The sequence below is a fragment of the Sinohyriopsis cumingii genome, chromosome 12 (assembly GCF_028554795.1).
Source record: "Sinohyriopsis cumingii isolate HCF-2022 chromosome 12, ASM2855479v2, whole genome shotgun sequence".
NCBI lineage: Eukaryota > Metazoa > Mollusca > Bivalvia > Unionida > Unionidae > Sinohyriopsis > Sinohyriopsis cumingii.
This window is the reverse complement of record NC_142972.1, coordinates 89,665,233-89,677,636: the sequence shown is the minus strand read 5'-3', so window position 1 is coordinate 89,677,636 and position 12,404 is coordinate 89,665,233. Positions and strand designations below refer to the sequence as shown.

The 12,404-nt window shown below is 34.8% G+C and overlaps 1 protein-coding gene across 4 annotated transcripts in view; it reads left to right on the top strand.

Annotated features, from left to right (window-relative positions):
* Window positions 1–12,404, top strand: part of LOC149786943 (uncharacterized) — a 170,433-nt gene that overhangs the window by 45,489 nt on the left and 112,540 nt on the right. For all 4 annotated transcript variants that reach the window (XM_089977476.1, XM_089977477.1, XM_089977475.1 and 1 more), the window contains 3 exons: window positions 1,512–1,771; window positions 5,340–5,616; window positions 10,364–10,437. In XM_089977476.1, coding sequence (XP_089833602.1) covers window positions 1,512–1,771; window positions 5,340–5,616; window positions 10,364–10,437 — 611 coding nt within the window. The remainder of the gene's footprint in view (window positions 1–1,511; window positions 1,772–5,339; window positions 5,617–10,363; window positions 10,438–12,404) is intronic.

Genomic DNA, 12,404 nt, shown 5'->3' with positions numbered 1-12,404 from the left:
ACACTTAAAAATCAGGTCACATTATAGCTTTACCAATTCTTGTTTACTTACCATGCCAACATATTGTTACAAACTAATAAGTCTGACTTTTTAAATCATTTTTATAGTTATTTTCTATGCATGTCTATGTGTTTGTATTTTCTAACTTCTCTTGTATGAAATAAACCAAAGAAACAAGGAGCTCACAATTCACAGATCACACAGATGTTTTTGTAAGCCTCGACAGTTGTATTGGGTTTTAAATTCATGTTGAGCATCATATTAACCATTCCTCTATAGGATTTTTTTTTGGTATTTGAGAGCCTTTATTTTTAGCTCCATTTGTCATCAACCAGAAAAGATTATTCATTGTTTTTTAATCCAAGTTCCATTTTGTGTTAGAACAAGTTTGCTATTACTACTCCTAAACTATTGGTGGGATTGTATCCAAGCTGTACAGATACATTCATGATATTGTCTGGTTCAGGGTGGGCAAAATACGGCCTGTGGGCATGAACTGATGTTACCTTTTAATTTACATCATACAGTGTGGCTTTAAAAACATTGCTTATATTGACTTTACCCTGTGCATGCATGGCCTAATGAGTTTTCAGTGAAAATGATGGTTGTTGTTATGTTGTTATAGGGTTTAGCGCCATGTTTCAGCACAATATAGGCTATATATGGTGGCCAGTATAAATGGTGGAGGAAGAACCCGGGAAAACCCTGGAAATAACCACCCACCCACAAGAAGCTACTGGAAAGCTTTTTCACATACCCACATTGGCTGAATCTGAGACTCTAACCCACGCAGACAGAGGTGAGATGGCAGTGATCCATAATGGTGAGAGCTTTAGACTAATTGGCCATTCCGGGCCCTGTGAAAATGATGGAAATACTTAGACATTCAATATGGCAATCACAGTAGTTATTTTTTGTTAACTTTCTTATCATTCATGTTCCTAAAGTAACAGTCATATGAATATTGGGGTTTCACTTTGAAAAGATCTTAGGATGTCTAGTTGCTTGTAAATGAAAGTGGTTGCAGATCTGACAGACAGTATGGTGGCCATTTTAAAAATATGGCTACGAAGGCACCCATATTTAAAATGTTGAGGCACCTGCATAAAGGACAATGGTCTTAACTTAGGAATTTTACTGAAACACTTTTATAATGTCTAGTGGGCCCTAAATGAAAATGGTGCCAATCTGACATTCAGAAGGGCTGAATTGATGGACATTTTGAAAATATTGTTCTCACTACTGCACCGGAGATAGTTGCTTCATACGTTAAATGTTAACTGCTGACTGGGGATGGTAATGTGCTTCACTCCTTTTGATGTGCTGTTAAAGTAGTACAGTAAGACATATATCCAGCTTTAGACTAATATAATTTGGCTAGATGTTAATTACTGCATGGACATATTTACTCAATCAGTTAGTGAAGTTTAGAAAACTTGTAAAGATGTTTGAGTCTGTGTATGGATTTATTTATGGTCATCAGTAAGAATGCAAGCATTTTCTGTTTGCAGGAGTGACTTGTGCAGATCCTAAATTGTTGTACCAGGTTCTACATAAATCAACACAAGGTGCCTTTTCAAGCCGGTCTACTTTGGAAAGAAACTGTCAAACTGTGGGTCTGCAATTTCATAGAGAAACTCCTGGTAATGGGAACTGCTTCTTTGAGGCTGTGTCTAGTCAGCTTCAGCGACTAAACTGTCCAGTACAAATATCTCCACAACAATTACGCCAGGACGCTGTTGCCTTCTTGAAAGCTAATCGAGTTCTGGAGGTAAGAACAATTCTATACTGTCTGTACCACGAAGCTGGAATTTGAAAGTCATTATTTTTTTAAAATCATTTCCATATGTAAATTAGTATCTAGATTAAATTAGAAAATAAAACTAGGTGAAAGGATACATATATATAGATAGATAGATAGACCTGCCAACCCTTATGATTGTGCCATAAGAGTTACTAAAATGGCCCTTAAATATTCAAGAATTCAATCATTGTAAATATCATTACATTTTCCGACGTGGCCGCCAGTTAAAGCCTTTGAACTTGCTACCCAGCTATTGCATCATGTTCTTTTTATGTACTCTTATAATGGGAATATGTATGTACATCAAGGGGTCTTTCAGTCACTGAATTCTGTCATTGTAAATATCAACACAGCTAATTGATCAACACATTTTCCCACAAAGCAGGTGGCTGAAGCAGGGCTGCAAATCTTTGAAATTTGCCGCACACCTATTACATGCATACGGAGGACTCCCACCTCAGTGATTTTCTACGTTCCAGATATAAAAAAATTTGGCATCCAGATATGTGTAATTAAGCACTTCTGAGACCTCTGAAAGATAATTGGTTCATCTGTGTTTGATATGGATCCAGATTAGTCAAATTAGTGGAATTAGTCAGAGAACCAGACTAAGTATACAACAGTACCTCAGATGCTCTAAGCTGCATATACTTTTCATGCAAAGTGTCTGCATGATCAAACTGTTGATTATTGATTATTTTAAAAATGGTGTCCAGCAAGTGATGCATGTTGAAGGACTCACAGTACTAATTCAGTTCCCTTAGTAAACCTATGCAAACACTATGATATTAGAAATTCAATAACTGGACCTGTATGTGTTTGAAACGTGCTTTCTGATTCAGTTCTGTACCAAAGAGTCTGGTGCTAATTTTAGTAATGAGTGTTCCAAACTCAAGACTGTTAAAGGACTGAAATTCCATCAGTAAAACTGTCTCTAGTTTTTTTTCTTCTCACTTACAAATAGGTTACACTCTCAAGCGATTCTTTTTCCTAAAATTTAAATTATTACTGGTAACCAATCCTGGACAGCCAACCCCATATATACTCTATTTTATGTTCACCCATTTCCAGGCTGATTCCCATTTTTCCATATAATTATTACCATGTGTCCTGAAGACAAGGGTGAAAATAAGCCTCTTAAAAAGTGTTAATAAGCACAGAAGTATAAAAAGGAATATTGAGATTCTTGTGAAGAAAAGCAGCAAGGGACATAGTTTTGTTTATTGGACATCAGGTGTCAATTTGAGTGTCTCTTGAAGGGATATATGATTGCATTGAGTTGAGAGATAGCAACAAGTCATTGAGCTGCATAGGGTATGGAACTGAAGTTTGTGCAGCTGTACCAGTAGTAAACAAGGTGTGTGTGTACTTTACATACTTTTCGGTTGAACATAATGTTTACTGTCACTACAGGATTCGAATACCATACTTTTAAACTTTTAGAAGTTTATGATATTTTGCTATGCTTTACTGACAACTGGTAAAACTTTCAGACAGAATAAAAGCAAATGCACTACTGAGATGATCTTGTCAGGGTTTGCAGGTCTGACACACACACACACACACACACACACACACACACACATATATATATATATATATATATATATATATATATATACACGTGTGTGCGTGCATTCAGACTTCATTCCCTATGTCTGCTGTTTCCTTTTGATGCTGAACTAGTAGGATACTTGACCAGATGGGTGCAGACAATGATGAATTTTTCTTAATTTGAAAAGTATAAAAGCTTGATTGGAGTACTGATTTTTCTTTTGTATCAAAGAATGAAATTCACAAATCTTTACCATTATGCAATTGAGCTTCATATGCTTTATATACATATTTGTTGCACTAAAACTCAAAAAACAAACATGTCTTCATGTTTTCTGCAAGGGAAAATCATTTTGGAATAAGCAGACTTACCATGCTATGAAATTAAAGACACAGCTAAAAATTAGCCACACATGGTAAAGAAGCACCTGACCACCAGTTTCTGGCTGCGGAGAGATCTGTATTGTATTCCTTAAATCAGGATGTGATGGCATAAGTAAAAATAGAGGCAATCAAGAAAATCGCAAGGTATTCTAACACTAGTATTAACGAAAATGAAAGAAATAAGAATGAATGTTATTAGTAGAAGAATAATAAATGCTACATGTATAAGACTGAACATATGATTCAAAATCTCCTAATTCACACGTTTGTTATGTAAATAATTTTATAGTTGCTGAAGAAAAGAAAAAAACAAACAAGTTCAACATTCTTAGAGCCACATTCAGTCAGGTCTAATCATGAGCTCAGAATGTATCAGATGTTCTAACTCTATGGTGCAAGGGTCAGATGGTCTTGTGTTTGGTTCAGATATGGGATGATGACATCCATGCAAACTGGAATTTGTGTTGAATTTTACCACTCTTGAACCAATGTGATAATGCCATGGTCATCAGAAATTAATTGATGTTGCACCTTTATATACGGTGGTTTAAAATAAGAGACCATGCACAGGTGCTTTACTAACTGATTAACGTGTTGCTGCATTGTCTCCCTTTGATTTTGAATATGAGGGATTGATCTTGACAGGTGTTCATATTGTGGTAGTTTTGTTTTAATCATTGAAACAACCACTGTTTCTTGTCAACATAGTTTTATTCTTTGTACTCTTTTGGGGGGAATTTTTAGAGGTTAATCCAAAAAATTAATTGCCTATAAACATGCAAACTTTAATAGGCAAAATCACGAATTTTAAGTTCCTGGAAGCAAAACCATGAATTTAAGTTCCCTCAAAATGTGTTACTTTACAAAACCATCAAAATTGAGATCCACAAAAATAAAACATACCACAGTATTCCTTTTTCGTATAAAATTCACATAGAAAGAATTGGAATGGAATTATAATGTGTTGATAAGAAACTTGCTGACTCAGATGTTTACATCAAGCACACAAAACCATGCAATAGATATTCCACATCTTGTCCCAAACATTCTCTTTTATCATTATTTTTGTACAATTTTCATGTGGAGTCAAATTCAAGACATATTGAGCAACTTCGTGACAATATTACATTAATCTTGACATCATGCTGACCTGGTATTTGTATGCAACTGATCAGGTATCAGGTTTTCATCTAATGACAACATCACATTAATCCTGACATCACACTGACCTGGTATTTGTTTCCAACTGACGTGGTAATTTGTTTGCAACTGACCAGGTATCAGGTTTACGTCTGACTAATGACTAATGACAATATCACATTAATTCTGACATCACTCTGACCTGGTATTTGTTTCCAACTGACAGGGTATCAGAATTTGATGTGGCTAATGAAAATACCAGATACGAGTCGATGTTGGATGTTATAACTTCTATGTTTATTATGAATGTGGACATCAGTAGATTGGAATGAACCGATAAGATTAAACGAAAATAACAGACACAAATCATTGTTGGATGGTATAACTTCTAGAGTTGTTAAGAATGTTGATATGAATATCATGGATCAGAATAAGAAATCTTTTTTTAACTACACAGGTATCTGGTGGCAACATAAACTTTGCTGAATTCATGTACAATGAGAGTTTTGAGGAGTACTGTGCAAGAATGGCAAAGAATGGTGAATGGGCAGACCATGTATTGGTGGTTGCAATGGCTAGGACATTACAGAGAGATATTATGATTGTGACAAGCTCGCCTTCCTCAGGCAGTGATGACAATATTGCGTGGGTTGTTGGCCAGGATAATTTTCAGGGAGATCCAATTCTCCTTGGACACATCTGGGAACACCATTATGAGTCACTAGAACCAATTGGTAAGTTTATTAATAAGCATATATATATATGCCAGTGTGTGTGTGTATGTGTACACACACACATATATTACATGTGTTCATTTTCATGATTATAGAGTGTAGGCTCATTTAGTAAATAGCATTAAATACTAACTTTCTTTATGAGTTTGTACATTACGAATTGGTCATCATAGGCAAACACATTGCTTAGTTTATGTATAGAAGTCAACATGTTGATGAGATACAAGTACCGGTCTTGTTTTTTTTTTGTTTTTTTTTACAGAAAACTAACCTTATTTCTGATTGGCTAGCTGCTAAAGTACTTGACCTTGTTGACAAAGAGTGATTTCAAAATGATTATTTGACCCTCATTCTGGTTCTGAAACTGCATCTTAGTTTTACATATAAGGAATTTTAATTGAAATTTTTTTTTTCCTTGAATGAACATTAGTCGTTTTGGTGACAAATAATTGTGTTCAATTCAGTTGACAGGACCTGGTTTATTTATTTCTATTATTATTTGCATTACAGTGTGCTCAGACTTTAGGATTTAGTAGCTATTTTGGAAATACTGTGATTTCATCTAAAGACATGGTGAGTCATCAAATATTGGCACCTCAGCACATTAGACTGAAGAGTAACTCTTCCTGGGTCCGTAAAAATGTAAATAATTGCAACAATACAGCATAAATTGAGTTCAGAAACACACATAAACCCATTTTATGACAAAGAGAACATTTATACCAAGGAATCATATGATACACATCTGTTTTCATTTTTATATTAAATGTATTAAAACTTTTTGGTACAGTTTTTTGTGTAATTTATTTTTGAGGTTTGATTCAGACTTGTATTTACAAATGATGGGTGAGATCTAGATGAACTGGTGGGCTTATTTAATTTAAAATTTTCATGTTTAGTATAGGCAAAAAGAGATACAATTTAAATTATTTTGAAGAAAAGAAAACCAATTCATGGCATTTATTGTGAGTATCAGTCTATTCTGAATATTGAAATTATAAAGAACAAACACTCGATCTGTACATACCATTTTATTTAACAAATAAAACAATCATAAATATTTCATCAGAATACAATGCCAGATCCTTCTCTCACACTCTCTGATTTCACAATTGAATACTGCTTCATCAACTGTATGGTATTTCTCAAAATTGATCAGAATTATTAAGAACAAAATATTGACATCCAAAGTTTTATATTGCAACATTCACAATATAAACCATATAAATGCAGATTTACTGTAATAATAAATTAGTGGAAAACCTGAACAGTATGAAAGAGTGAATGAGGAATTTGTCCATGTGACTGACATACTTTGTAGAATTGTGGGAGTATTCAATGTGAATTATTTTTGTTTGCTTATTTTTTGTCATTAATTTTAAAATATAAAACTTGACCAATACTGTCTTATCATAATATAATCAAAAGTGTCAATTTCTGTTTACTAAATTGTCATTTCAGATCAATACATGTATGTACAAGAATATTGTAATGATTATGCTATGTTTTAAGAGTAAGATATAATGTCAACTTGTGTATGACTTGTCATTTCGGTATTTTATGAAAAAATGATTGTGGGAGGTCACTTAAACAAGGCACAGAAAGGCTTTAAGAAGTACCAGAAACAATGAAGAAGTATATTTATTATTAAAGCTGAATGTTCAAAAAATATTTCTGTATTACCATATGCAAGTAATATGCAAATTTCAACTTGAAATAACAAGTGGTGAAGCTTTTGCAAATAATGACAAAAGACCAATATTAAAATGGTGGATGTGTTTGGATGCATGTTGTGAATTTATCTGAAACAGTATCATAAAGGTGGTTTCAATTTTGAATTCTTTTTATAAAAATTATGCATAAAACATTATATTTTAGAGCAACTTATAATTTCAACATGTGAATGACTCAAGAATATACTATTTCTTACAAACATGGGGGGAGGTCACATGATAAAAATGTACAGAAAGGCTTCCGAAGTATCTGGAACACAGGAAAAGTCTATTTATTCTTGAAGAAAAATGGTCACCCTACATTTCTATATACCCGTATGTAAGAAATATGCAGATATCGTCTTGAAATAACATGAGGTCAAGATTTTGCAAAAGGTGACCATGACCAATATTAAAAATGGACGGCGCATGTTTTTCAATGCTTCTTGAGAATTTATCTGGAAAGATATTATGAAGATACATTCAAGTTTAGACTCGGCACACTTGAATTATGCAGAAAACTATCCATTTTTATTTATTCCGAAAATTCTGGAAAATGCATCCGTTGTTGCTATCATAAGGTCAGTAAACTTGTCACATGGTTAAGTCTGGAAATTTTTATATTTTGGTCTGGAAAAGGTCTGAAATCTTTTCCTAACTTTGTGGCAGGAATTATAAGTTGCTCAAAAATCATCTTTGCCAGAAAATCCACTATGGCTACCTCATTGGCCTTCTCACAAATCTTGTTATCACTACTCCTCAGTGGATGGTCCCATGAAAGGAGAATTTCATATGCAACTTTTTGTACAAGTCTCATTGGTCCAGGTAGCTTTCTGGACTATTAATCTCACTGGTCCAGATAGTTATATAAAAATATATTTTTTCAACTTTTCAAGAATGGCTGAGCCATTTGTGATAATAGTCATGATTATTCTTAGGACATGCTCTATCAAAATTGTATGTAAGGCATCTCCAGTGTCTGTGGTGTAACTTCCACATGTATCATTTGGAAATCCAATTTTAAACTCCCCTTAATAACTAATAACTTTGATTAACACTTACAGGGAATGTATCACAGTAGATGCTTTGGTGCAGTAGTGTTTGTTATGGCACTAGTATCAGTGGCATAGCTTCTATAGCAGCCATTAGGTAAATATTTTTAACTGTTTCTTCTGATCATACATGGTAGAAATGTTTCATAGGACTTACACTATTAAAAACAAAGAACAGTGTAGTTTAACACGTTATAGTTTCTCTGATACAGTTCTTTGAACTATTCTTCCATTGCATGCGTGTGTGTATGATTGGGATTTTTAACGTAGCTTTATCAATTCTTCAGTCATATCGCTATGCTATCTGCAGTGTAGCAGTTTACAGTTATGCCTAGCACTGGAAAACACTGGAACATCATGCCACAGATATGTAGTATCATGTTTCACCCAGTCACATTATCCTGACACCAGGCCTAACAGTCCTAACACTAACCTCTTAATCCTAAGCGCCAAGCAAGGCACCTGTTAGTACCATTTTTAGAAGTCTTTGGTGTGACTCGGCTGGGGTTTGAACCCACAGCCTCCCACATCCAAGGCAGACACTCCAACCACTTATGCCACCAGAGGGGTTCCATTGCATACACAATCTGTAGAAAATTAATTTTAATATCAGCAATTCATGATCAGCCTTGATTGCCTTGCTTGCCTCTTCTTGAACATTAAGTCCCATTGTTCAATCATAATTTCCACCGGGGACCCGAGTGGTCGAGTGGTCTCCATCACGGATCACTGCCATCTCACCTCTGTCTGCGCCGGTTTGAGTCTCGGATTCGGCCAAAGTGGGTATGTGAGAGCGGTGGTTCTTTCTGGGGTTTTTCCTCCACCATTAATACTGGCCGCCATGTATAGCCTATATTGTGCTGCAAAATGGCGTTAAACCCTATAACAACAACAACAACAACAACATAATTCCCACCACCCACCTCCCTTCTGGTGCATCAGTTGTGGAAACTGAATAAGTAATAAACACTTGCTTTGCCAGCTTGATTATAATTGTTGGATCACAATAATTATATAAGACTGGAGGAAATGTGTGTTCATAATGTTGCACAAATGACTCATCCCACATGTTTGTCTTGTACCAAGTGGGTATGAACAGTCTATTTTAAAGTTATAGACAAACTCTGTTTGGGACGTGGCCATGAGTCAGCACACTTATAAACAGATGATGAAAAACACTTCTTCCCCCATATAAACCTCAATGCCATGTATTGGCTCTTCTTCGATGGTACAGTTGCACTTTGAGATCAGTGAAATGTAAGAATATTCCCCATAGTCACATGACGATTTGGAACCTTTCACTCCTCAAGTTCTGAAGTGTTCATGTATGGCATCCATCTTCATTATTATAAGAATCCTTGCAGGAATTTTAATGCTCCTAATACAATTTAGTTTTCTGGGGGTGGATGGTAAAAGTAATTTTAATTATATAGCATTTGCCAGCCATTATTATAAAATTCACGGCTAACAGCTCACTTTAATGATCTGACCTTAGTGTGGGTACAATTCAGATTCATGAGGAGTATCCTTCATGAACCTACGATGTGGAGATCAAACTGTAATATGTTTAGTATGTTGCATGTAACGGGAGGTTTGAAGTAAGGACTTGGACTGTGGGACATGTGTCCTGGAACAGGTAAGCAATTCAGCAGTGACAGGTAAGTATTACATTATTAAAATCAGTCTTACACAGCAGCCACCATTCTCCACCTCAATAAAGAAAACTATGTATTTAAGGAAAAGGCATTCTTAAGTGATCATACATATAATAGAATTTAGTATTAATGATAATGAAATAATGTATAACTAAATTGTAATTATTTTTACTTTGTATGATGTAATATGTTCCATATTCTCAAGCTTCAAGGAAGAATGTACTCTGACTATATGAGTAAATCTCTTTAAAGAAAGTTTTAAAATTATTATAGTATTATTCTAACAAATGCTTTGTTTGTTAATGCCTGCTTATATTGTATTTTTCAGACTCGTCCAGCTTCAAGGTGAAAGGTCAGAGGCAAGCTGTGGTAAAGATGGAATTTGATGAAAATGACACAAAGGTTTGTTTTAGAAAACATTGTAATGTTGCTGTTCCTCTTGGTATACATATGTAATGTTGCTATTCCCCATGGTATACATATGTAATGTTGCTATTCCCCATGGTATACATATGTAATGTTGCTATTTCCCATGGTATACATATGTAATGTTGCTATTTCCCATGGTATACATATGTAATGTTGCTATTTCCCATGGTATACATATGTAATGTTGCTATTCCCCATGGTATACATATGTAATGTTGCTTTTCCTCTTGGTATATATATGTAATGTTGTTATTCCCCATGGTATACATATGTATAAATTTGAACTTAAATATGCAACATTATGGAACAAAATATGGACATTTAGAATTAGGAACATTGTCTTCTTTGACTCTGCAGTGTTTCCCTGTTGTTGAATGTAAGATGTTTATGTTGTGGGAATCAAAGTTATTGTAGTATTAGCTACTTGCTGGCACTATGGACATTAATGTACTGATCTTTCTTATTAATGTGATATGGATTGTGTATGAATAACTTGGATGTGCAAGTTATTAAAGTGTTGATATTTTTCCATGGGGTAGTAATAGTTGTTTTTGATTAGTGGAAGGGGAGTGACTATAAATAACATGGATGTACATACTGGAAGAATGTTGATACACTTACAAGGAAAAGGACAGCATAGTGGGTAAGAATAAGTTAGAGTTCTGTTATTAGAATGTTGTTGAGAGAAAAATGTTTATATTGTGAGAATCAAGGTATCATTAGCTACTTGCTGGCATTATGGTATTATGGACATTGCATAATGTATCATTCTTATTAATAATGGACTCATTGTGATATTATATGGACTCCTTGTGATAATGGACTCCTTGTGATATTATATGGAATGATTTTGGATTTGCTTCCTAATATAATCTTGAATATAGTTTCTCCTTTGAATGCAATCCCCAATCACATTACATTATGAATATTAGCCAGCTATGTCATGGATCCAGCCCTACTAAAAGATGAAAACATTTTGTCTTGTCTATTTTGAAAGAGACAAAGAGCAGTAACTCTTGCCCATTACCTCCACTTGATGCCACCAGGTGTCATCAGCTTTTAGCTTTGTTGCTCTGCAGAGCACACATAGTGCAACAGCCTCTAACAATCCACTGTTTTTTTTTACATTCCTAGAGATCTGGTGTTTGTTTAGGAATTATTATGTGGAGGGGTTGTGGATACGAATAAATTGGATGTGCATGTTATTATAATGTTGATACACTTCCAAGGAGAAGAACTAGCTGTTGTTGTTTTGAGTTTAGGTTCATTGTTAGGGCAGAACTACTATCCTACTGGAAGCTTCTGGCAAGCTGTTTCACATGACTATACATGCTGTGCCTGAGACTCCAAACCCAAACCAGCAGAGTTAAGATGTCAGTGATATGTAAAGGCGAGTGCTTTACAGCATTTGGCCACCCTTGGCCCCTGAAGAAATAGTTGATGGTGGGTAGTGGATGGGGAGTGGTTGTGAACAACTTGGATGTACATGTTATTAAAATGTTGATACACATTTTGTTGGAAAGACTGGTTTATGATGGTTAGCGGAAGGGGAGTGGTTATGAATAACTTGGATGTGCTTGTTATTTGAATGTTGATAGGATTTCTGTTGGAAGAACAGTTGACATTGGGTGGTTGAGGGGGAGTGGGTATGACTAACGTGGATGTGCATGCAACTAGAATGTTTAAGACAGTTCATAGCAGTTTGGTTAGGACAGGTGATATTGGGTAGTAGAGGGGTGGCGGTATATTTAACTTTGACGTGCCTGTTATTAGAATGTTGTTATCTAACAAAGTGTTGTTTGAAATAATCAAGATGTTATGTTTAAATGAAGATAAAATATTTAGGATTAAGAGTTGCCACTCCTTAGTTCAGTCAATGAAGTCGTTCGTAATTCCATTTTTTATTTGGAATGTACTTCAAAAGTAGTGATGTTATACAT